General features: G+C 42.9%; 3 protein-coding genes across 6 annotated transcripts in view; 2 read left to right on the forward strand and 1 right to left on the reverse strand.

The window, feature by feature from the left end:
- Positions 1 to 10197, forward strand: part of pde3b (phosphodiesterase 3B) — a 51004-nt gene extending 40807 nt beyond the window's left edge. Inside the window, exons 9-16 of the mRNA XM_042062113.1 lie at positions 484 to 618; positions 1181 to 1292; positions 3785 to 3898; positions 4857 to 5056; positions 5443 to 5646; positions 5769 to 5930; positions 6360 to 6600; positions 6865 to 10197. Coding sequence (XP_041918047.1) covers positions 484 to 618; positions 1181 to 1292; positions 3785 to 3898; positions 4857 to 5056; positions 5443 to 5646; positions 5769 to 5930; positions 6360 to 6600; positions 6865 to 7088 — 1392 coding nt within the window. The 3' untranslated portion in view covers positions 7089 to 10197. The remainder of the gene's footprint in view (positions 1 to 483; positions 619 to 1180; positions 1293 to 3784; positions 3899 to 4856; positions 5057 to 5442; positions 5647 to 5768; positions 5931 to 6359; positions 6601 to 6864) is intronic.
- A 1112-nt stretch (positions 10198 to 11309) lies between these two features.
- Positions 11310 to 15800, reverse strand: LOC121682102 (vitamin D 25-hydroxylase). 2 transcript variants are annotated; one of them, XM_042062117.1, is made up of 5 exons: positions 15470 to 15800; positions 14790 to 14931; positions 12965 to 13597; positions 12447 to 12776; positions 11310 to 12288 (listed from the first exon to the last, which is right to left on the reverse strand). In XM_042062117.1, exons 1-5 carry the CDS (start codon positions 15728 to 15730, stop codon positions 12107 to 12109), a joined length of 1548 nt encoding a protein of 515 aa, XP_041918051.1. In that variant the 5' UTR covers positions 15731 to 15800; the 3' UTR covers positions 11310 to 12106. The 2 variants fall into 2 exon arrangements, with proteins under 2 accessions (XP_041918051.1, XP_041918052.1); XM_042062118.1 differs by lacking the exon at positions 15470 to 15800 and having other exon boundaries at positions 12965 to 14679; positions 14790 to 14872.
- On the forward strand, positions 15169 to 23610 carry calca (calcitonin/calcitonin-related polypeptide, alpha). Of its 3 annotated transcripts, none has more exons than XM_042062121.1 (4): positions 15169 to 15198; positions 21215 to 21305; positions 21834 to 21962; positions 23451 to 23610. In XM_042062121.1, exons 1-4 carry the CDS (start codon positions 15180 to 15182, stop codon positions 23608 to 23610), a joined length of 399 nt encoding a protein of 132 aa, XP_041918055.1. In that variant the 5' UTR covers positions 15169 to 15179. The 3 variants fall into 3 exon arrangements, with proteins under 3 accessions (XP_041918055.1, XP_041918053.1, XP_041918054.1); XM_042062119.1 differs by lacking the exon at positions 23451 to 23610 and adding an exon at positions 22784 to 23264; XM_042062120.1 differs by lacking the exons at positions 15169 to 15198; positions 23451 to 23610 and adding exons at positions 20332 to 20433; positions 22784 to 23264.
- Positions 23611 to 25358: the final 1748 nt, after the last annotated feature.

Below are 25358 nucleotides of genomic sequence, written 5' to 3' on the forward strand. Positions count from 1 at the left end.
TCTCAGTTAGCCTAACTCTTACAGTACTCTCCATTCAATCATCTGGGTTAGTTCTTGGAACAGTTCAAATTAATTTCTCTGGAGTGTGTTCACAGCTTATTAACAGTGTGTGTGTGTGTGTGTGTGTGTGTGTGTGTGTGCGCGTGCGCGTGTGTGTGCTTTTGGAGAGCATGTTCTGAGGGAATGTACAAGGAGCTTCTTTATTCATTTTTGAAATGGGTGAAATGCTCTAGATATCCATTGTCCATACATTCAGTACTAGTTGCCAAGTTCCCATCATGATTAGAGTTGAAACAATTCATCGATTAGTCAGCTAGTTGTCAAGTGTTAAAGTAATGGTTTCTTTTCTGTACTCATCTATGACTGCAAGAGTAGTCTTTGGGGTGTTGCCAAAAGGAGTCATTTGAGGACAACATGCTTGGCTTCTGGGAAATCTGATCGCATTTTTCTGTTAAACTGACTCCTGTGTCTGCCTGGCTTCAGAGTGAACAGGACTTCAAGCTTGACCCCTTCCTGGAGGAGCATGAGGAGATCATGGAGAAGGTCAACACCTGGAACTTCCAGATCTTTGACCTGATGGACAGAACAGGAGGGAAGACAGGCAGGATCCTCAGCTACGTACGTACAGTTAGGCATGAATCACATTGACTAGTGGCAGATTTTGTATTGTTTGCTATGGTTCCGAAGCAGAACGGCTGGTTCCGCCAGGGTTTTGCTATTGAGCTTAGTTCAACACAAGGTTAATCAATGTTAGTTTGATGTATCCTACGAATACTTCAGACATTCAAAAAGGTAAAAAAATGTATAGGGGTGGGATGTTACTTTCACTTTGGTATTTCCAATGTGATCCTTACCTTATAATATGATGTTACCCTTCAAAATATAATGAAAAAGTAGTACAGTAATTACACATATACAATGATTGAACACCAGTTTTAAATTGACTTCACATCCAGGCTCAGTGGGCGGCTGATGTGAGCCGTGGGTCTGACATCTGTTGTGACTCGGGTTGTTATGGTAGCGAGGCGCTTGACCCTCGGCGAGTGTCTGCTGCTGTGCTCTGTTGAGTGGCTGCCACCGTGGGAATTGAGTGTCTGGTGGGCGTCCATCTTGTGTCTCTCCTAATGAAGGGCTTCTTGTTGTTGTTTTATTTATGTTGTTGTTGTTTTGATTTCCTCAGGTGGCCTACACTTTGTTCCAGGACGCAGGACTGTTTGAAATCTTTAAAATCCCTGTGCGGGAATTCATGACGTTCTTCTGTGCTTTGGAGAATGGCTATCGGGATATTCCCTGTGAGTGCTCATCAAGTTCTCTCACTGGAACGCATTGCAGTTCATAGAACCTTTTGTGCAGCAACGTTGTCTGTCTATGTCTCTTTGTAAATTGTTGTTGGCGTGTCACATGAAACGAAATCTTTCAGTGCAAGATGTGACCGCTTCTGTCACATACTGCCCTCAATCACTACAACAGACTATTAATAGTACAATGGACAATGTAATCCTTTGTATATAATTGAGATATGTAAGTATTTGGGATTAAAAGGATGTGCTAAATGAATACATGTAAATGTAGTACACACACAGAGCATTATTTCAATGCAGCCACCTGTATTAGTGCATTATTATGTCTTATTACACGGCTCTTCATAATGCTCCATTCACTTGAATGGGCCTTCCCAACGTTCGGCGGTCTGCTAATTCTGAATAACAGACCGTTGCTAAGTATAACAGACCGCTGTCAAGGAAAATGGGCTTTGTGCTTCTATTTCACGTCTTTCATATTACTGCGCAAGTAGTCCGGCCACTTATCACTTTAGAATACTCCGTTGCTAAGCTACACGAGTTGACCTGCAGATACTTTGTAACAGACAAACTTCCAATACATTCGGCGCAATGGATGAGTTTAATATTAGTTTTAATATTCTTGGAGATTACCCAGATTGCGATTCTTGGATGAAGGCTGAGTTGTCTTCACCAGTAAAGAAAAAGAAAAGAAAACAACACAGAGGAAGGCAAAGAAGCGAAACAACACAGACATCTGGACGACAGAGACAGAGACAGAACTGAAGAGAACCGACATGAAATCAATACCAAACGGACCACGGTATGGGCCATGTCAGTTTTCAAAGACTGTCGGTAGACTTTGCTGATTATAATGCAGAGTCTCAATCAGGTGCTACTTTCTTTTTATCCATCGGTGCAAAATGCCAACGGAAAGACCTACTCAGTTGCGAGTTACATGGCAATTAGGGCAGGGATATCTCGACATTTCACAACCCTTGATATGATGAACTGTGCCAGGTTCAAATCAAGCAACGATGTTTTCAAATCTGTAGTTAAAGATCTACGGAAAAAGGGCTAAGACATCAGCCAGCATCACCCCCCATCTCGACAAAAGACCTCCAACTGCTGCTCAGCAACCCAGATGTGCTCTCTCCCAACACAGCTCGTGGACTCGTCAGGAAGGTGTGGTTTGATGTACAGCTACATCTGGCAAGACGAGGCAGAGAGGGCAATCGGGACCTCACTCAAGACTCTTTCCTTCTAAAGGAAGTCGAGAATGGCAACGAATATATCACTCTCGCATACAACGCTGAGACAAAAAATCACAAACATGCCAAAGACCCGTGCAGAGCAAATTACCGGGGCTACGTCTTGGCGGAGCCTGACCACCCAAACTGCCCTGTGGCCAGCTTTAAAAAGTATCGCTTTCTTTGCCCCCCTGACGCCACATCACAGCTGTCCAACTCCTGTCTCAGGCTGGTCTGGAAAGTCGCGAAATAATGTCTGTGACTGGGCACAGATGTGAGGGGAGTCTGAGGAGCTACTGGGCTCCATCACTGACAGACAGAGAAAAGTGGAGCAAAGTCCTCTCCTCTCATCCCAACAATGGCAGCAAATTCGGTGAGCCATAACTACATAGCCTAACTGAGTTGACATTTTAAACATCAGGCTAACAGCTGTTGTTTTCTCAGATGTGTCAATGACAGCGCCCTGCCAAGAAACAGATGAAGAAAGAAACATCAACATCAACATCCCCAAAGAAATCCCATTCTCACTGTCCCATTTTACTATAAATGGCAATGTTCAGTTCAACTTCAATAATAAATAGGGTGTTCTTTTGAACGTTGCCATTAGGCTATTTAACGGCCTATTTAGCATCCCCCTCCCCTTCTCTTTGTGTGGAAGCGACAATCACCTTTCAATCATTAAAATTATTGTTAAATCAATATTTTGTTGCCGGTGTTGATTGCTTTAGTGGGTAGCCGTGTAATAAGCGGGATAATGTATAGAACTCCCGGTCATTGTTGGGAAATAGGTCCCTTCAGGGTGGAACAAGACCCCACCGCTGCGCGTCGGGGTCCGGTCCGCCCTGTCGGGACCTATTTCCCAACAATGACCGGCGTTCTATACATTATCCCTTAGATATATATTATATATATATATGTAATATATCCCTACATATTTATCATATCATTATTAGGGAGGAATATGGAATGACACATGCACAAACCCAGCTGATGGTGTGCGTGTCAGCATTGTGACATCGTCACAGTGTCAGCTACAAAAGAATGTAGAGCAGTCAGCTGTACAAGTTGGGAAACTGTTATTTTTGCCCAAATATGCAGCTTTTTTTTTGTTTTGTTTTTTTGTTATGTCTTACAGAGATGGTGAGCTGTCCTGCATCTGAGAGTTTGCCTACTATATGTCCTAGGTCATGTGAAATGTCAGTGAAGTTGTTGTGAGGTTGTTGACCTGTGTGGCTGCCCTCTCCCATGTGACAGATCATAACCGTGTCCACGCTACTGATGTCCTCCACGCCGTATGGTACCTCACCACCAGGCCCATCCCGGGCTTTCAGCAGATCCACAGTGAGCATGTGACAGGAAGTGACACAGGTCAGCAGACCCCCCCCCCCCACCCCCCCAAACACACACACACACACACACACACACACACTCATGCATGCGCATGCACACACACCACCACCACACCACATTTGGTATGTTAACATAAGGCTTTTGTGCTCAGAACTGCAGCCATATATTAGCACACAGACCATAGCACATGAATTGGCTCTCCTACCAGATGTTTTCCTTTATATGCACTCTCCTGCTCTGGAGCCAGTTTGAGCTAGTGAGCTAGTGATATTTCACAGCAATCCCCCTCTCCCTCCCTCCCTCCCTCTACCCGGCTTCTCTTTTCGTCTCTTGTCTGGCAGAGGAGCAGCCTTGGAGCGATAGAGAAGAGAGAAAGAGAGAAAGAGAGATAGAGAGAAGAGAGAGGGAGAGAGAAAGTAAGAGCATGTATTGTGATTGAGTGGTGATGCTGCTGCTGCTGAGGCTGCTGAGATCAGCAGGTTTATGGCTTATTTTAACTCTGCTGATGGCCCTTTTAATTTTTCAAATGGAGCCCAGTCTGAGTCACCGGCTCGGCTCAGCCGGCCTCACCAGCTCCAGGCCGCCCCTGGGCAGCACTCAGCTCGTAGTCGCTCACCACAGCAGAGGAATTGCACTCAACACTGCTGTACGCTACGCTGCATAGCCTATGCAGAACTGTAACAGATATGTATGTTTATACGCCTTTTCCTTGTGTACTATATGATATAGTTTCCATCTTGCAAATAGCATACGTCATGTAGGCTTTAGGAAACAGCTTTAGGCATTAGGCATTAGGACACCCCCACCCCCCCAGGCATTAAGGTTTTAAGTAGTTTTCTTAGAGTTGTAGACCAAAATGTTGGGTTTGCATTTTATTTTTATTTTTTTAGCACAAAACATCACCGTGTAGTTTGTTTTTGATCAAACATGTGTGGTGTGGTGTGGCGTGGCGTGGTGTCTCATTGTCCCTCCACAGACTCAGACAGTGGGATCTCTCCCGGCCGGGTGCCCTACGCCACCTCCAAAAGCTGCTCCATCTCTGACGACAGCTACGGCTGCCTGACCTGGAACGTGCCCGCCCTGGAGATCATGGCTTTGTATGTAGCTGCCGCCATGCACGACTACGACCACCCCGGGCGTACAAACGCTTTCCTCGTAGCCACTAATGCCCCTCAGGTGAGAGATCAGCCACACCAGCCACAGGTCCTACTTCAAATCTCTTAACCATCAGCCCCTTTGCTTTAGGTTCGCTCCTACCATTCCATTGCTGACTAATCACTTTGGTGAGGTGAGATAAAGTTGTATAGATGATGACTAACCAGATACTTTATGTAGAGACATTTACAGACATTTAGTGTACAGTAGGTGATGACTACCAAGGACTCGGCAGTATACTTCCAAGATGATTCTAAAGGTCCTTCTTAATATCATTGCTGGCTAATCATTAAGTAAAAACGAAAGAGAGAGTAGAGACGAGATTGTGTGGCTGATGAGTACTAAGGTTCTCTGGCAACAGGTTCTGTAGTCTCTCTTTGAGGCCGGTTCCTCTCCTCCCCGCACAGGCTGTGCTGTATAATGACCGCTCGGTCTTGGAGAACCATCACGCTGCGTCAGCGTGGAGCCTCTTCCTGTCCCGGCCGGAGTTCAACTTCCTGTCCAACCTGGACCACGTGGAATTCAAGCGCTTTCGCTTCCTCGTCATCGAGGCCATCCTTGCCACTGACCTGAAGAAGCACTTTGACTTCCTGGCCGAGTTTAACACCAAGGTCGGTAATACCATTAGTTAAAATCAGCACCAAAAAACAAAAATGCAAGGTTTTTAATGACATCACTCTCGTTGGCTGAAATGAAATTTGACTACGTTTTACCACTTCTCTGCTAAAAATAGGTGAATGATGTGAACAGTCCAGGAATTGACTGGACTAATGAGAACGACCGGCTGCTGGTGTGCCAAGTGTGCATTAAGCTGGCAGATATCAACGGGCCAGCCAAGGGCCGGGACATTCACCTCAAGTGGACAGAAGGCATAGTCAACGAGTTTTATGAGCAAGTACGGAACCTAACCCGGCTTCAAGAATGACCGTTCTCTCTCTCCCACCCATCCCCCGCCCCCACACCCACAGCCCAGTGGTGGCTGCAGAGAGACTAGTCACACTTGACTCTGATTTCCTGGCATCTGCTTCGGATTAGACACTTTGCAACATCACTTTGAGACTATGGTGTCTGTGCTGTGCCAAACCCATTTGAAATACTGTTCTCCGAAAGTGTGTTTCTTTTAAAACTTGGAAATGTTTCGGTGAAAAAGTGTGTCAGTAACAAGTACTCAGCAACCACTAAAGCACTTGCATTTCCAAGTAAAAATGTCCAAGTAAATAGTAAATAGTTTGGTCCAAGTCCATCTCATTTGTCCAGATGTGTAAATCCTTTACTTATTCATTTGCAGTTGTTTTTTAGTGACCACTTGCATGTCCATCCTCAGGGGGACGAGGAGGCCAGTCTGGGATTACCCATCAGCCCCTTCATGGACCGCTCCTCGCCCCAGCTGGCCAAGCTGCAGGAGTCCTTTATTACGCACATCGTGGGGCCACTCTGCAACTCGTACGACGCCGCCGGCCTTCTGCCAGGCTACTGGATCGACGAAGAGGGCTCAGAGGATGAGGAGGACGCAGAAGAGGAGACGGAAACAGATGAAGATGAGCTGGATGAGGAGCTTGAACCAAGTATGCATCTGCATGTCTTTGATATCTTTGATCCACATATCTTAACTGTCAGACAACATCCTGGTTATCCAAGGTGTCTAAAATGAAAACCGTCACAGTCTAGTTTGCAAGTTCATCATCATTATCAAAAGATGTTATTATAATGTATAATTGTATAAATAATGTATAAAGTATTTATAAAGGGTGTGCTAAGAGTGTGTCAGTGTTTATTGAGTTGTAGAGGCCTCTTCTGATGGTGCGTCCACTCATTCCATCCCTCCACAGAAAGGAGAAAGCGCAGGCGTCGGCTCTTCTGCAACATCATGCAGCACCTAACGGAGAACCACAAGGTGTGGAAGAAGACCATCGAGGAGGAGGACAAGGGCAAGCAGCAGCAGCAGGAGCAGGAGGAGCAGGAGCAGCAGGCAGAGAGCCCCAGCTTGCCCACCTCCCCCTCTGACGACATCCAGGTCATTCAGGAGGAGGCAGAGGAAGAGGAGCGCCAGTAGCATGAGGAAGAACACACACACGCACACACACACACACACACACACACACACCATGGGCTGGAAGCTTAGGGAGCAAAACGCTTGGCTCCCTCTTCCTCTGAATGACATGAACTGACACACAGACACACACATACAAACGCTCACACACACACACACACACACACAAACACACACAAATGACGTCCTCAAGACACAGGATAACCCCCCACTCCCCCTTTTCCGCTCGACCTCTACACGCTGAAATGGCCACTGTGCCGACACTCAGACGCTGATGCAGTTCACGTTCTATTGATAAACAAAAGGCCTTACTACTGTGAGAGGATCCTTGCTGCAATGGTGGGAACCCCACTCCTATGCACTTTCACCCCATGGAGAATTGGAAGAGAAGGACCACAGCGCCCCGTCGACTCCTGTCCCGCCCCGCCGCGGGGACGTACCCAGAGACGCAGAGACGTTGCCTCCATGGTCAAACTGGCTGTGATGCTGCCTTGAACTCCTGACTCTTAACTCTCCCGTAGGTACTTCAAAAGAAATATAGATCTATTTAAAATGAAAAAAAAAAAGATGAAAAACATTAGGAAAAAAAAAGAACACAAAAGTGATACACATGTTACCAAAGCGAACAGTTCAAACATGGAGAAAAAAAGACTTGAGGCTGAGACTATCAGGCTCCGAGTCAGGAATATTCTAGAAACAGAAATCAAATGTGCCTGTCTGAACCTTTATGGTCTTTAGTGGTCCAAGAGATGGACTGCTGTACCCTGCACTAGTTGTGTGCAGTCTCCCTCCTCATGCTGGCGACACAAAACACTGTATCAGACTCAGTCCCGGGGACACACTGACGTTTTGACTGAAAAAAAAAAAATGAACGTTAAACCTGCATCATTTTGGATGCTTTTTATTCATGTGTACCACCTGCCTTTCATTTGACTCTCTCTCTCTCTCTCTCTCTCTCTCTCTCTCTCTCTTTGTATGTTTGAAAGTTTGTGTGTGTAGGCGTGTGAGTGTGCGTGTGGATTCCCTTGTTAGGAATGCCAGCTGATCATTTCCCCTCTCTTTGCTGTGTTCCAGTCCACCTCTGTTCAAAACGTAGCTCAAAGGACACAAAAGCTGTTGTCATGAAGGGATGTTTTTTTTTCCTTTTTTAAGTTTGAATTATTGCTTTTTTCACAGTTACTCAGGATTCACACAAATATTACTAATTAATTGCAGATCTATAGTATGTTCAGAAATCACAGAAGGAAGTGATTGAAATCTTTTTTTTTTCTATTTGTACAATTTCAGTAAACAAATAGGAGGGCTGACCTTCAGAATAGTGATTGCGTGCAAAAATGCAAATCGGTTGAGGTTCTAATGAAATGCGCTATTTATGTTGTATCAAAGGCCACTGAAAAAAAATATTTGATGTAGACAAGAATTGTCTCTGAATTTGCTAGGCCATGTATACACAACAGCCAAATTGCTTGTTTATGTTGCATTAGGTTCCATTTGGCATTATAGTAACTCACTGACACACACAACACACTTGCTAGTCTGTTTTCTGTTGATTTTTACTTTTTTCAAACACTGATGTTTCACACAAAATGATATGACAGAAAAAAATGACACAGACACCAAGGCCAGTGGATGAGTTTGATGTGACCCAGGGTTTCACCTTGAAAGCTCTACACTTTTTTTATATTTTCTTATTCTTCACCATGAGGCAGGTTTAATACTGATAGTTCTATATTTTTTTGTCTGAAGCAAGAACTCTAGGCATTCCACTAGAAGCAGTGCATTGAGCAGTGGAGAGAGTGGCTGTTCTAAAAGCCAAGTTTCCTTCATTGCGGTTGAAATATTGAAAAAAAAAAGAAAAAAAATCATTTTGTTTTTCAGAAGAGGTAAGTTCTCAAGTAGGCAGTGTAAATCAAGCTAGTACATTAAAAAAAGAAATAAATGTGCACATTTTACTACCAAACAAGTGTTTAACCTCTGCACAGGAAGAGTATCTGCATATATATAAATATATATTATACATATATATTATATTTTTTAATTAATCAACTGAATGCATCTGTTTTCTACATAAGGCTGACATATATTGTACATTGAGAACCTGTAATTATCATCTGTTTCCAGAGTTTCTATCTAATACTATTTACGGATGTGGAATTGTAGGGTGTGGTGTTTTACTTTTTCTTTTGAGTACACTGTCTCTTTGTGTTCCTGATCATAACCACTCTGTGCCCCCAACACCACCACCCCCAGCCCCCCAAAAAAAATCCCTTTGATAAGTTCAGCATTGTCTGTGAGTAGCACCCCACAGGTGCCAATCTCAGACTCCTGCTGCCTGCTTGCTTGCAGGATCATGATGCACTTTGGCCCACGTCCAGGAAGTGTGTGTATGTGATGTGGGCTCTAGAGTGTGCTCTGAGCAACATGCACAGGCACAGGTACCGTCAGGAAAGGCTGAAAGGTCTCGCAACCCTAACCCTGACCGTGACCTGGTCTTGGTGAAACCAGTGCAGTGGTAGGTGTCAACCTCAGTCCTTTATCTATCTTCAACAGTGAGTGGGAGACTGGGGATGCTGCCCAGTAAAGTTGCCCCCCAGCCAATGGGGAGAAGAGAAGGGTGAAGTGAAGTGAAGTGATGACTAGGCTCTGACCTGTTCCTCTGAGCTTAGCATACTCTTACCAGTCTGTGCACTGGGGGCACTTCAGCTGGACTTTGTGTGACGCTGTTAGATTGTGTTGTCACTTGTGTTGTCTAACAGAAGCAGTGGCAGGCTCTCCGGGCCTCAAACTGCCACCCTTCCCCACGTGACCCCCCCCCCCCCTCTCCCCCAAACACACACATACACACACTCACACAAATAAAGCCCCTAGTTCATTTAGTTGTGAATGCAGATTGTTTGTTGGCTTCTCAATGTGCAGACCTGTGCACCAGTTGCAGTGTCCTCCAATGCCCTTGTCATCAAAACATTACTGAACAGCTGTCATCTTTATGTAGCATTTATACAGTAGTTATCAATGTCTGTAACCGGTCAGCTTTTTCCGACAAATGTGGGGGGGAAAAAATTGCGTTTGTTGTTATTTATAGCTGTCATAAAAACACCATCCCTAAAATGCCTCTAGACTCTCAAGTGTGTTCATTGTCTGTTGTGTTTGTTTATTTGATGGTTTTGTCAGTGTTGGTGGCTACCCATCAAGGAGGAACAGATTTTTTTAGATAGCATTACTTCTTTTTGCATGTTAGTGTTTTACTTAACACTGATGTTTACAAGTGTGGCAAAAATATGTACATAGAATTAGTAGATTTTATTAAATGAGTGCATGTTAATCATTGAGGAAATGAGTTGAAATAAGCGTATGTTAGATGCAAAACACATATCCAGCCTCTTCTGAATGGGAGTAAGTTGAATGATTAACCAACCTAAATGTACTGTATCAATGAGGCATTTGGCAATCAACTGACCTGCTTGTGTGTCTGCCAGTGCCCTGTGAGGCTGAATGATGTCTAACGGACAGATGTCTAACCTCTCTCCTTTTTCTCAGTGTTTGTGATGCAACATGTTTTCCGTATTTATCGGCATCTGTTTTGACGAAGCCCTGACCGTCTGAGCAGCTCCTATCTCTGCTCACACTCCCAGAAGAGCAGAAGGCACCCACTGGTCTCCTGGGGTTGGGCCTGCCTGTTTGAAACGGCAGCCACAGAGTGATGAGTCCCACAGTGGATGAGACAATCCCCTATGTGGGCCCAGTGGAGCTTCGATGCAGATTCTTTGACAGTTATTTGAATCATTCATCCCTCAGTAACTGAATCTGCCATCTGCTGCAGGGTACTGCTAGCTGGGGGAATGGAGGGGGATCGTTTCACACCCCTGTGCATCAAAACCTAACAAGCCAGATGGATTTGTATTTAGTGACAACTTTTTGAGTAATGACCGAGTCGGAAAAGTTGTGTTTCTTTTCCACTTTTCACTTAGTCTGCTGGCAGTGAGATGTTAAGTGAAAAACGATGATCGTTGACTAACGATTTCTGATAACCGCCCCCCTGAGATTGATGCCTGTGTGCATTTTTGGCACGCTCCGTTTTGGGGAAACACACTCAAGCTCATTTCAAGCCAGCTCACGTGGTAGAGGCCAAAACATAGGGGCATCTGAGGAGACATCTGTGATTGCCGTCTCAACTTTCAACACATGGGAAGCATTTATTAAAAACACTGCTTGCTCAGACTGCAATCACTGAGAGATATCCATTCATTTATTGTGCTGTTTTTGTCAATAAGTATACAAAAGCTGTTGCTAAAATATTTATAGAAAGTATACTATTTAAAAAAATAGCAATAATGTGCAATACATAGTTTGACAACTAATAAGCAGAAATGCTTTTTCTAAAGTAACAAATGAAAGTAACAAATGACAAGTCTGTACCATTCAAGCTATATAACAGTCAAAAGTCCATAGCACCTACGGATTTAACAATCAAGTACAAATGCAGAGAGCAAGATATCCTTTGGGGATTGCTGCTGTTGGTTCAGCTCTGATATATGGCACCAGACCAGCGGAAGGCATACAGCCTGTACAAAACTTTCTGGGAAAAGACAGCTGTCCCGGCTGTAGAAAAAAAAAGCAGAACCCTATGTTCTCATTTCGAGGAATGCTGGGAAAAAATAAGGTCTGTAAACCATAAAGGTAAACGCTTGTCAATTATTGACATCATAACTCCTCTGTCTCACATTTGTTTCGAGGCACCAAACGCTATGTATCACAGATAATGTGCAAATATTATTACAATGCGCTTGATGCAACTTACTACATTGCCCAACTGCCTGATACAAAAACCACTATCATCAAGTCAAGTACAGCTACGGCATATTTCTATGAAACAGTTCAGAGGGTAGTTTCACAGAATGCAAAATTCAATGGCAGACAGAGGAGAGGTCAACTCCCTTGCTGTGTAAAACATTAGACAGGTTGGAGTTTTCCGAGTAAGATCCCCTGAGGTGAAAGCACTAAAGTCATTTATGGCTGAAGGTTTACGGCTGTCTCCGGACCGCGCATATGGAGTAAGGGAGAGGCTGGAGAGTCATGCCCAGTTTAGGGGTGAGGCTGGGGACAAACCCCTGGGGAAACTGCAGGTGGAACCTCTGAAGCAGGGTGGTGAAGAACAGGAACATCTCCATCCTGGCAAGCTGCTCACCCAGGCACTGCCTTCGCCCTGAAGATTTAATAAATAAAGGTATCAGGTAAAGAAGGATATGTCTGCAGCATTATTTATGCAAGCTAATGGCACAAGCAGAATGGTGAAGAGCGAAAGGAGGTCATATTTCTGTTCTCAACTAGTAGGCTAATATAGTGCAGAGGATTTCAGCTTGCCTAATGAGAAGGGGAGGAAGGCCTCCCTCCTGATGAAGTTGCCATTGCTATCCAGGAACCTTTCTGGTGAGAAAATGCCTGGATCTCCCCAGTACTTCTCATCAAAGTGGACAGAGTACAGGTTTGTGATGACCATGGTGCCTTTGGGGATGGTGTACCCACTCACGAGGGCATCTTGCGAAGTGGCACGGAAGATACCCAGGGGCACAATATTGCAGAAGCGGAGGACCTCATGGAGCACGGCATCCACAAAAGGCATCCTCTGTTTGTCATCTAAGGTGGGGGTGCGTCCATTCAGCAGGACACTGTCGATGTCTTTGTGAACTCTCTCTGTGAGGACAGTAAAAAGTTTAGGGGATGGCCGCTAAAACAGATAACTGTTTGACTAGACTACTGTGTTTATGGTCTACTGGATAATGTTAGCATGGAATGCTAGAAGTGCCTTCAAAAGTTTGGAGGAACTCACTTGTGTTTCTGTTATGCAGTAACCAGTTGTATTTCCATGGACATGAACCCACCTTGAATGCTAGGGTAAAGGGCCATGTAGAGCATGGCCCAGCGGAGGGCATTGGTGGTGGTCTCAGTGCCTGCAATGATGAGCTCCCCCACCGAGTAGATCAGGTTCTCTTTGGTGTATGAGGTGCTCTTGTCGTTTGCACTCTGTTCTATCTCGTCCAGATAGGCGTCAATGTAGTGGCGTGGAGACTGGCGCACCCGGCCGTGTGCGAACCGCTCTGTGATCCCCAGGAGGAAGGTGTAGACTTCGGCAGCATTCTGGAAGAGCTTCTGGTGCTTGCCGAAGGGCAAATACTCTATCCAGGGGAAGGCGTTGTAGAGGAAGGCCCAGCCGCTGGCTGCCAGCTCCACGTTCTCGCTGAAGATCTCGATCATGTGCTGAAAGTCCCTGTCGTCGTACGTGAAGCGCTCGCCGAAGATGATGAGGTTGGTGATGTTGGAGACAGCATTCGTCACCAGATGTTTTGGGTTTAAGGGCCTACCCTTCTGCTTGTCGATGGCATCCACGAAGAACATGCACTCCTCGGAGATCTTTTTCTCAAACGTCTTCTGACCACTGCCAAAGTAGCGGAAGCTGTTGACGGCCAACTTGCGGTGCTCAATCCAACCTCGTCCATACTTGCTGTTGAGGAGACCTGAAATGAGAGTGTGCAGTAAGGAAATTTGCCTCTTTCCAGTCAGAACTTGACACTGGAAGATACACTGACAGCTATGGGCTGGATCTACAACAAAAGGCATCTGCAGTTAAGACGGCTGTACTTCAAGTTGCTGTTAAGAGAGCAGTGAAGCAAAGTCACCAGTGACTTTTCCCTCCTGTAGTCATACTATACAATGATCATATTACACATCTGTATTCAATGAACTACAATGACTGACAGTTCGTACATTTCTCAGCATTTGGTGTTCTGTGAATATGGGGAAAAATAAAGGCTTGAATAAATTTGGCAAATCCCATTAACAATGGAATAAAATATTTAGCTTGCTGTACCAGAGTTAATTGATTAGATGAAGGGTCGTGACTTCTTATTTGGGCCAGTTCAAGCCAAAAATTAAACTGAAATGAAAATATAGAGCATATATCCCCCACATAGTTCCAGTTTAGGTAAAGAAGATAGCCTTTTTGTATTTTAATATCATCAAATGATGAGCTACTAATTAGTACCTTGATATACCTACACTCTAGTAAAAAGGCCTACATTGTTGCATCGGTTCTGCCAAGTCATGTCCAGTTCAATAACTTAATAAGGAGGCTTTCCTTCTATTTCAATCAGCAAATAGCTTTGCTATTTAAAAGGCTTAGCCAGATCAGTTTTCCCTGGGACTATGTAAATGCAGTGACTGTAGGATGGGTACATTTAGTTTGCAGACATAAGTTGTTCACTTGTTCCATAAGGTTACCTATTAAATGTGCAAAGGTTAAAAAGGGAGGGGGGGGGGGGGGGGCTTAATCATCCTTAGGATTTTTGAAATTGATGGAGGAGGAGGCTTCCAAATGATACAGCTGGTTATAGACAAATAATGTCCCAATGGCTGTCATCCACTCCATGATGCTGAATATAATTCAGATTAAAGTAGCCTATACGTGAGTCATCCTGTAAATAGAAAGTCATCATCCTTCACTTTAAACGTTTTTCTACCACTGCCATTTTTGATAGGCCCCTACAGAAAAACGTTTACACCACTCCTGGAACTCTGTAATGGCATCCGATAATGGCATCTGTGGATTATTCAGAGCAGAGGATTACAATGGTTTGCTGAATAACTGTTCACTGTAGAAAAGGTTACACAGAGCATTAAGTCCTACAACAGGCTATAAGGCCTACCTACCTCCCATTTTGGTCATTTTCTGAAATAAAGGCAGAGAAGGTCGATCAGCAAACACTTCGCCCTGATGCGAGAGACATTCTTTGATGGCATCATAGCCATTCAACACTACAGTTGAGATGCCGCCAAGATCGAGGCTGAATATCTAGGAGACAGACAGAAATGCAATAAATTACTTTAATGTATTTTTCCTACAACTACATTTTGGTCAGTAGACAAGCCAAAGAAGCGCTACAACGTTCCAGGATAACTATGCATTTCTCCGAAGTCTCAGTAACCCTGCCTGTTAGACTACCACGCTGACTCAGCTGTTTCGGTCTCTTGCAAAGCGCTGCAAGCTGCCAAAATGTTGTTTCACTCTTTTGTTCTCATAGGAGCCGTCTGCATGATGCTATGGAACAAGTCGATTCAGGTATAACCTTTCACACAATTTAAAATGACATAGGTTATTCGACTGTCTTGGAGCTAGTGCTAGTCTTGCGGCAAGTTTGGCAATGCAAAGCGCACACAAATTGATTAAACGAGCGCTATGAACTGTCATGAATATTTAACAGCAGTCTGTTTACAGCTACTCGTTATATACACAGTTGACAATAAATTGCCATAGCATTCAGTGACTTGCAATTAAACGGTAAAAGAGTTCTTGTTTTGAAGCATGTTTTAAGAGTCCGTCATTAGCCTACCTGTCCGTAGATTTCACTTTGTTTCTTCATAAAAACGTGCGGTTCCGATGCAAGAGATAAAATGTTTCCTATCATGGGGAAAGGTGTCGGTCCAGGAGGGAATCCTCGGGGTCTCCGCTGCTTGAGGAGTTGCCTGACCACCAACAGCAGTAATAGAGTCACCACTAAACTGCATAAGCCCAAAACCGATTGACCGCAGGAAACGGTTAACAGAGATGGTAATCTAAAGATTGATATCATTATGAAATAACACTTTTGCATTCAGAGGACACTAACTTCTTTCCCCCACACCAAGACTAGTATATCACCTTGCACATGTTCCTATCCCCCGCCTCTACAGAGCTAAGATTGGCCAGGCAATGAGCCGGGAGCATTATTGATCAGCTTTGATTTTCCTTCCTTTCTTTTATCGAGTGCGCCTCCACTGTCTGAGGTATATGAACTGTCCTCGAGTTAACGTTATTGACAGAAGTTATTATAGATTTATACAAATGACCTGTTTAGATTCTGTAATAGCCATGCAGCACTTCCATTTTTATACTTCTTCTGTAGTTGGATTAATATTAACAAAACAACTTACAAAAGTTAACCAACTTTGTAAAAGTGTAGCCTATAGTTAGTGCCATAACAGCTCTAATACGTCAGTCACTGTTCTGCTGTTCCTTGTTGGTGCCCCAATCCCCCAATCCCAATCCTCCCCCACCTTTCTTATGCAGCCCTTGCCACTTATAAATGCACAAATAGGCTGACACCAGACATAATTTCACTGCATTTCTTACATCCAGTAACTATATGCATGTGACAATAAACTTCCTTGTATCCTTGTATCCTTGTACCTAGTAATGTTTCTATACAACACATGTAATCATTCACTTAATGTTTATATTGATCAATTAAGAGATTTTTGGCTACACAGGTAATGTTATTTAAATTGCTGCATGTTAAGAACTACTGCACACCAGGGCTGTTACGTTACCCCAGCTGAGCCCAGAGAGCAGATAGGTCAGGGCTGGTCAAACAGCCACATTTTTTCTTGCCCTGTGGTGTCTGCGTGTCTGAACTTTGACCGAGTGAAAGGCAAAACCCTTTTCAGGTCGCATCCCTACCCCCACGTCTCGACTATTTTTCAACCAGACACAAAAGTCCTTCTGAAAAGAAGCTTTTTTCATTGCAGATGGCTTTACCCAAAGTGACTTGCGAAATGTTTCTCCTCCTTCTTTGAGCCAGTGGGTATTAGAATGTGTACATTTGTCATAGTTTATATATGCTTTTCTTAACCCAAAGCAAAATGTGTTGGAAGCTTTGCTGCATGGTGTAAGCACCTTGTTTGAAACCCACTGGCTTAATATGAAGGCACTCATTAAGACATTGCATTTGTTAATCTACTCATTTGCAACCCCCACATGAGTACTATAGGGCACTATAGTGGGCAGTTTCCCATACATGAATTAAGCCTAGCCCAAGACGTAAAGGTTTTTCTCAAAGATGATTTCCACTGAAGTTCTCGTTAAGTCTTGGGCTGTAGGGTAAGATGCTGGATGACACTTTTGTTCAAAGCAATTTACATTATATTTGTACCAAAGACCAAACAAAACACACCAGAGAACTGGTCTTAGAGGTTAATATAATTCAGCCCTGTACATTTGAACCATAGCTATGCATAGGCTTGGGAATCGGTTCCAGGTATCGGTTAGGAACCGGTTCCAAACATTCCGATCCATCGGAATCGTAGACATCCACACATTAACGATTACACTAACGATTCCAATACAAAGCTTTGTCTTAGAAATGTTTACTTTTTTTAGAAATTTTAAAGCATTTAACTTCTTTATTGATATTGCACATTTGGTATTCATTCTCTAAAACCACTTTAAATTAGACATTCAAAGCCAACAACTCTCAAAACCATCCTATAAGTGTTCAGCAAATGGTACAGGAATCGATATGGGAATCGATAAGGAATTGCATCGATAAGCAGACTCGACAATGGCATCGATATCGATCATTTCTTAACGATGCCCATCCCTAGCTACGCACAAGCCACAATATCTACACCACTACCCTTATTATGTTTGCCCAGCCTCCTGGAGTTTGTGTAAGCCATGGGCAAGAATTGTTGGCTTGAAAGAGAAGTGTCCCCATGATACTAATTGTCAGTCGCCACATGTTAGTTACAGCGTAATAAAGAGACACGCAGTCGTCTAATCAACTGATGTGCAGCGACCGGGCTTGTGACCCCTGTTAGGGACTCCTTCATGGCTGCCAGCGACACACTGCTGCAGCAAAATGGGTTTGTGTCTGACGTCCTGTCTGTTGGATGCGTGCACAGATGTAAACAAAACAAACGACTCGTTAGCAGGGGAATTTTCTTGTCAGCTTGAAGACCCTTCTTTGGTGTGCCTCAGCAATGTCTGTCTCTGGCGGTCAATCGGTGGCAACTCCTGGTTTCTCTCTCTGTCTTTCTCTTGCTCTCTCTCCGGATCGAGCGTTCCCCAGTGTCTCGGGTCTCATTAGCGGTGGCGACGGCGCTCCAGTATGATATAGAGCTACTTTGTCCCACACGGCTCTGTAAACAGGCCTCAACGGGGCTCTTCTCAAAGATTACCGTTTGTCACCAGCACTTAATGAGGATGCCTGCTGCTGAACCAACCAAAGTGGCTCCCTCCCTATCTGGCCCTCCAAATACGCACCAGCTTATTATGTTCCATAGGGGCAAGAGTCATGTGGTAATACATATATGGTTATGAAATAAGAATTCCTGAAAAACCCTGTGCAGGACTTAATGTCTTCTTACCACATGGATGACTAATTCGAAGAAAGATTGTGTAAAAAAGGCCAATGCTTCCGGCAGTGGGGCCAAGTGATTTTTTAAATAGGATTATGCTTGAGAAATTGGTGGACATGGTTAAAAGTATATAGATGTATGTGGTGCCACTTGATTTAAATTTTTTACTACATCAAGTTTAATGTCCTTTATAAAATAATTAAGGAAATTGTGCGGTGGTGAGGGATCATCTGAAGGGGCCGTGATGAAGAATTGAGGGGGTGGCCTTAGTTTGCTCTTGCAGTAGAAGTCTGATTAATGAAGCATAGCCACTAATTCAGTTTCATTTCCTTAATGTCTGTTGAGTCTGTCTGCAAACTTTGCTCTGTCCATCTGAAGTGTGCCCCGGCCCCTAATGTGGGCCATAGATTAGAGCTAAGTAACGTTTGCTTGCACAGCCCTGACAAAGGTCCACTAATGCTCTGTCCTTTTCAGCTTCCAGGTGGTTAAACAGTCTGTTTGGCAGACAAATGACCTGAAGTACCAATGGCAGAGCACACAGTGACTAAGGCTTTTCAAGATGTTTGCAAAAATAAGTAATTTACACTAGATCATTTCCTAAAGTATGCACTGCATTGCTTCTTTTGTCAAATGAAACAAGTAGCAGTGGAACACTAACTTAGATAGATACTCTACTTCTGCCCAAAATGTTTTTGGGAAATGTTTGTGGCTGATGTCATGTTCGGTTGATTTATATTGCATATTGAATGAAGCCCCTGTTAGCTGTGTCTCTTTCCTGTGTCTGTTTCCAATCTGGTCCAAAAAATGATTATCTGTTTCTTGGAATAACTCACAGTTGGATGAAAATGCAAGAAGATGTTGGATCATGATTGGCTTTGAAAAGGTTACAGTATTGATTGAAAACTTTCCCCCCCTTAAAGTTAATAAAAACTTGAAGCAGAAATTGCTCATCAGTGAAACAATTCTCTGATCTATGGGTGAGGGGCCCTATTTTTTCCCTTTTCGGATCTCCTGGCCGGAAGTGGTGATTCATTACGGGCGCAGGAGGCATTCGTGTACACGACTGCAGTTTTCATGCAGCATTCAGCTGCGGGGGGGACCCCAACGCTCTCCAATTCCCCTGATTTACTGAGGCCGTCAACGGCCCCGCGCTCAGTTCAATAGCCTTAAAAGGCTCATCCGCACTAATGGGGCTCCGTAGTGACGCAAAAGAGGAGTCTTACTCCAAATGCTTTATGGGGCCTTGCCCAATAATGAAAAGTAAGGGGAATCAAATGATGCCTCATGACAAACAGTTTTGTAATTGGGTTTGAAAATCCAAACACATTAATGGCAGTTGCTGCTTTGATTTCCACAAAGGGTCACTTCAGCGCGGAAACACAAGTCAGTGAGGGAGGCATGGGAGTCCTCCGATTGATTGATCTGGTGATAACACGAATGGGGCGCTTTTTCCGTAGCAGTTAGGTACACTGGCTGACATTTGTAAATATTATATTTACTTGCAGCTCAGGGACCAACATCAGTAAACATCCTCAACAATATTCTGAGTAGAAAGTCTCCAGAGTAAAACCCAGCTATAGACAGGAGACCAGTTTTGCACATATCTTTTCAAATAAAGAATCTTTTAAGGGAAAGTATTATGTGGATAACTCATGTGGATAACTCACTAATCTTACTCGTTTTTATTGTCATGTGCCTCTGCACAGTTTATTGCATTACAAAAACAAGTGCAATGTAAGAGATTCTCAAATCACATAAAACTATTAATATGTTTACATAAGAATATTTATGTCGTATTTGTTTACTATCAAAAATAAATAAAGAAATAAACAATTGAATGTGGGTAAAAGCCTCAATCACTGAGCTTAATGAAATACGTTGCAGAGTAGATGACTGGGAATTTTTGTGAATGGAGCACTTCGACACAGGTATGACGTCATTGGATTACCACATTTTTTATTGACCCATGGATTCAGCCATTGGATGACGGAGGGAGCGGAGCTTCATGATTGGCTCAGTTTTGACAATTAAACACCTACACAGTCAATAGACAAAGCAGTCAGTGAATATATAGAGCCTCTGTAGTAGCCAGATGGAACAGACTTACAAGTTGGTCAGCAAACCAAACTAACTCAACTTATTCCATTTCTTTCTTTTGCAAAGAGCTCTAACACTCAAGGTAAGACAGGACCCTTTCCGTCCCTCTCGTTCTCTCTGTTGGGACACTGCAGACTTGCAATGGGAATGCGTTTTTGCAGTTTAGACTTCTTAGATCTTTCATAAACCCATGTTGTTTAACTGTTTAGCCAGGCAACTGTAACGAGCATAGAAGAAAAGGTTAGCTGTGAGGATGGCTTGAAATGTTGTATGCGTTGTTTTGTGGTGTGTTATGGTCTGGTCGTGGTGTGGGGGTTAAGAGCAGAAGACTGTGTCGTCCAGTGCCAGAGGAGACGGCCAGGGACTGCAGCTCATTACACTAATGCACCAGGTCCCGCAGGAGCCTCCGTCAGCAGCTCCTAATCTTCATAAAATCACTCCTGGGATGGCATGAGCGGCTAGTCAGGGTGCGCAGGCAAGGGAGCTGCACTGAGGAGGTGGACACTGGGCAGGGCTGGGCAGCTCAACTGATCAACAGCTCTCCTGCCTGCCAGGTCTACCTCCACAGCCACCACTGAGCTGGGGGGTATAACGGGGAGTTTACTGCATGCGGTTAAGGCAGATAGTCTAACATGGTCAGTCTACAGGTGTGGCTACAATATCCATAGTCTAGTAGATAGTGTGACCGGGAATAGAAAAGAGAGGTGGACCTTTTGAAGTGAATATTCCTGGAGGATTGAGGCTTGCTTTTCGTAAATTTTTTGTCAATTGAATTGAACTTTTAAATGTTTCTGTATTTTATTTTTCAAAAACTCTGCGTGGATATAAAGCCGTTGAGTCTAATAGTTGTGTGTTTGATGCAGGGACCATGGTTATGTTGAAGATCTCAGCTTTCCTTCTTGCCTATGCCCTGATCATTTGCCAGATGTACTGCTCTCAAGCCGCTCCTGCAAGGTGAGCCATTCATTATGTATCAGTGGGAATTATTTGATTTTTATTTTAATTTGAATTCCATAGATGGGTCTCTTTTTCTAGTAATTTATGTTGGTTACAGTACATTGGTTTTTGGTTTGGACGTAGTGTCTTTAAATGTATTTGAATATATTTTATTAAATTTACTCCTTTCATCATCTTCTATAATCTATCTGGATACAGGGCAGATTGCATTACACATTGCGATGTTATGAAATATCAATAATTTCAATGAAGGAATTAAAAGATGTATTAGATGAACCCTTGCCAAGAGCTCGGTTACAACAGTATTGATTTTGTCATAAATTTAAACTTGGCTCGCAGTCAACTCTTAACTGAGGCACTTTAAGGGGATTGTTTTAATAGTGGGCTTCTGTACACTCAGGCAGATGATAGAAGCTTTTAACATAAGCACTGCCGTCACGATCCTCCTGACAAATTTCATATCATGTGCAATTAAAATAATGTAATAATATAGTGGAGATAATCTAATTAAGGCTTTGTTTGCAGGACTGACTTTGACTCAAATCGAGTGGCGCTCACTGACTATGAAACCCGGAGGTTACTGAATGCCATTGTCAAAGAATTTGTTCAGATGACTGCGGAGGACCTGGAACAGCAAGCAAACGACGAAAATAGGTAATTTTTTTGTTCATAGTAATCTGAAAGAGTATCTAGGGAAATTAAATTCGAAATCTTATTCACTGTGTACATTTGTAAGAGGTTTTTCTGCAGTCTATTCCAACGAAAGTGTTGCTGCCACTTACATAAAATGACAGCTCCAGTGATCATTTAAAGTCCAGAGGTATGTTTGCAAAATCAGAGAGGATCATTGGCAAAAAAATCCTTATTGATGTCAAAATGTTCTCTGTCAATGCCCAAGTATTGCATGGAACTCCTTTTGAATTTCTTGAATGTTGATTTTCTTTGAAAGAAAATGTGTTAAAGGACTTGTTTGCTTGCGGTCCGCATGAGGCAGAGAATGAGTATGGAGGGTTGTATGCATGAGGTGGTGCTCAGACGAGCAGTCTACACGCTAGAAAACACTCCTCACTGTAAGACAGCCATTGAAACCTAGATGAAATTTCACTGATTGTCAAAAGCATGATTGGTGTTTGCTTGAAATTTACAATGAAATATATTTTAGTCCATATTTACAACAAATAACCGCATGAACTGCAGGGTTCTAACCTGATAGATTGTCAAAAGCATGACTGATGCTTGCTTAAACATTGCAATGTAACATATTTTACTCCATATACAACAAATAACTGCATGGACTGTGAGCTTCCATCCTGATGGTTCATTTTACCATAGCATTATGGTGTGTTGTGCATTTTTGACATTGCATGAAGGTGAAGACTGTGTATTAACAACATCAAACTGGTATGTGTAGTGTAAATGCATGAGTCTGCATGAGTTACTATGAGTCTGCCTCTGCATGTTGTCTCTCCTAACAGTGCTGAAAGACCCTTGACCAAGCGCTGCTCCAACCTCAGCACCTGCGCATTGGGCAAGCTCTCTCAGGAGCTGCACAAGCTGCAGAGCTACCCTCGCACCAATGTTGGGGCAGGGACACCTGGAAAAAGGCGCAGTCTGTCAGAGTCTGAGATCTTTGCAAGCTATGGGGAGCAGTTTAACCGCAACTGAGATGTCCAGCTTCCACCCTACTGTAGTTTGTCCCTGGGGCACAAAATAGCAATGCATGTGGATTCTGTTTTCCTGATCGACTTGCCTGACAGAGTAACACAATAATGAAAGACAATCAAAATTTATATAATGAATATTATTTTTGGATCTTTAATTCAGTTATGGCAAATATTTCCCCTTTGCTTTAGTATCACTGGTAGCATAAGGACAACGACAGTTTCACAACAGAGACAGATTTCTTTTTGTGTGCATATAACACTTTTCTGATTTAATAAACATATTTTACCAATACATGGTTTGTCCATGAATTTAAGACACTAAGATACTCAAACCCACACACACGTGCAAACACATGAATATGAACAGGTAAGATGTAAAAGAAAACAACAACCACATCTAACAATATTGTCTACAATTTATATGTTCAAATTTTGGGTCATAGTGATGACATACTCAGTGCAGTCTTTCCTCCTTCAGCATTACGACACAGAAGCGGGCATGCAACACAGCCACCTGTGTCACCCATCGCTTGGCAGACTTCCTCAGCCGATCAGGTGGCATGGGCAACACTAACTTCGTCCCCACCAACGTGGGCGCTCAGGCATTCGGACGGAGAAAGAGGGACAGCCAGCAGTGAATGTATAGACGTACAGGCCTTGAGGCACTGGTGAGAAAGAGCATATCTGTCCTCCCCATCTCTCTCACTAAGTAATACAGACTACATGCTGGAAATAAAATGAGGGAACTAAAGTTTAACCATAGAGGAAAGAACACCTCTGTGAGTAGTAAAACATCCTTGAGCAGCTTATCATCCCTGTGTTGCCTTCATTTTGTTTTGTTGCAGGTAATGACTGTGAGAAGATCAAACACAAGACTCTTGAGAATGAAGACGCGTCACCCTCACCAGAATGGCCTCCAAAACAACAGCACTGATCTCTTGCATCCAATCCATGTTGAACGAACAAACAAACAAACATACAAACAAACAAACAAACTATTTTTTTGCTTTAAAGAGAAGAAGAAACACACACACTTATGAAAACATGAATGATCAATTATTATATTGTTATATTACATTAACAGATAATCAGAAAGTCCCATTCATTTGACTAGACAAGAGGGAAAGGGCGAGGGAGGTCTGTCTCTCTTCCAGCCTAGAGCACATATTTGGTGTGTCAACTGTAACCCATGCTGCTGTGCCCGTTCTCACAGCATTCTGCACATTTCTTTCAGGGACACCATTCATTCCACCCGCAGAGGCTGGTCTTGGCTGTGTCTTGTGCCTTGATGTAAACCACTTTACATACAAAACAAAAACTCATTACTGTACAATATGTTTAAAAAGACGAAGAAGCTTTGAGCTATCAAGAGAAATTCATATTGTAACAATTGTGAATTGAAGCAAAATTAAAATGTATTTTAGATACATAAGGGTTGTTTTTTCTTCTGCTGATTTGGTGACTCACCCAAACATTATTTGTGATGGTCTCCCCCTACTTCATGTAAATATGATAAACCATGTTGGAGCAAGATAATCTAATACAAATATAATAACATAAAGTACATTCATTATTTTGGCACCAGTATTGTCCTATTATTACAGTACACATAGTAAAATGATTATATGACTGCATAATGTCACTTGTGAAAAATATATCACAAAGAAATCTATTAAGCAGTACAACAACAAAAACTGTAGCTCAAATTGTTTTTTCCATTTAAATATCTTTTTTTGCTGAACAACGCATAAGAGAGTCATTCTAAGGTAGGAGACTGCTGGATTAATGAATGCCACATAATTTAATTTAAGCATTTGTTTAAACAAACATTCATTTTAAGTCTAAATGTATCTGATCTCTCTATTAGAATGTGATTCTGTGATGTCATACATGTCGACTGTAGGCCTAATTGGCCATTGGCATTCTTAACGATGGCTTGTTATAAAAACAACTGACCCTTGTGCATTGTCTGGTTATAAAGCAAATGATCCAATAGATTTTTATGTCAGAATGGCTTTTCGATTGAAGACTGTGTACATCAGTGATTCTAGAGGCTGGAGCTCTACTGTGTGCATTAACTCTTCCCATTTATTTGGTGAATAATGTTATGTCTACCTTTATTGACTATAACTTAATGTCAGTCTGATATAGACTGTGTCAATAACGGTGACATTAATGTACTATAATGTACTATTCAGACAAAGGCTTAAAATGACTACAACATTAGGTAGACTATTTTGGGAAAATAACTGTCAATGATAGCCATTTAAAAAAAGGAATAATGCATTTCCTTTTGTTCAACATTTGTTGCATACTGAACACAGGATTGAATGGGTTATGTTTTTATTGTAGTAACCTTTTCAGAGGATTTTTTGTGAACTATTGC

The sequence above is a fragment of the Alosa sapidissima genome, chromosome 14 (assembly GCF_018492685.1).
Source record: "Alosa sapidissima isolate fAloSap1 chromosome 14, fAloSap1.pri, whole genome shotgun sequence".
NCBI classification, from domain to species: domain Eukaryota; kingdom Metazoa; phylum Chordata; class Actinopteri; order Clupeiformes; family Clupeidae; genus Alosa; species Alosa sapidissima.

What these genes read in the sequence shown, in the direction of transcription:
- calca (XM_042062119.1), top strand. An exon ending in TCTCAAGCCGCTCCTGCAAG is followed by an intron (nt 21,306 to 21,833) that starts GTGAGCCATTCA and finishes CTTTGTTTGCAG; the next exon opens with GACTGACTTTGACTCAAATC. An exon ending in CAAGCAAACGACGAAAATAG is followed by an intron (nt 21,963 to 22,783) that starts GTAATTTTTTTG and finishes CTCTCCTAACAG; the next exon opens with TGCTGAAAGACCCTTGACCA.
- LOC121682102 (XM_042062117.1), bottom strand. Translation starts at nt 15,730, where the DNA reads ATGCAAAAGTGTTATTTCATAATGATATCAATCTTTAGATTACCATCT. An exon ending in AAAGTGAAATCTACGGACAG is followed by an intron (nt 14,932 to 15,469) that starts GTAGGCTAATGA and finishes TCTGTCTCCTAG; the next exon opens with ATATTCAGCCTCGATCTTGG. An exon ending in GAAAATGACCAAAATGGGAG is followed by an intron (nt 13,598 to 14,789) that starts GTAGGTAGGCCT and finishes CTCTCATTTCAG; the next exon opens with GTCTCCTCAACAGCAAGTAT.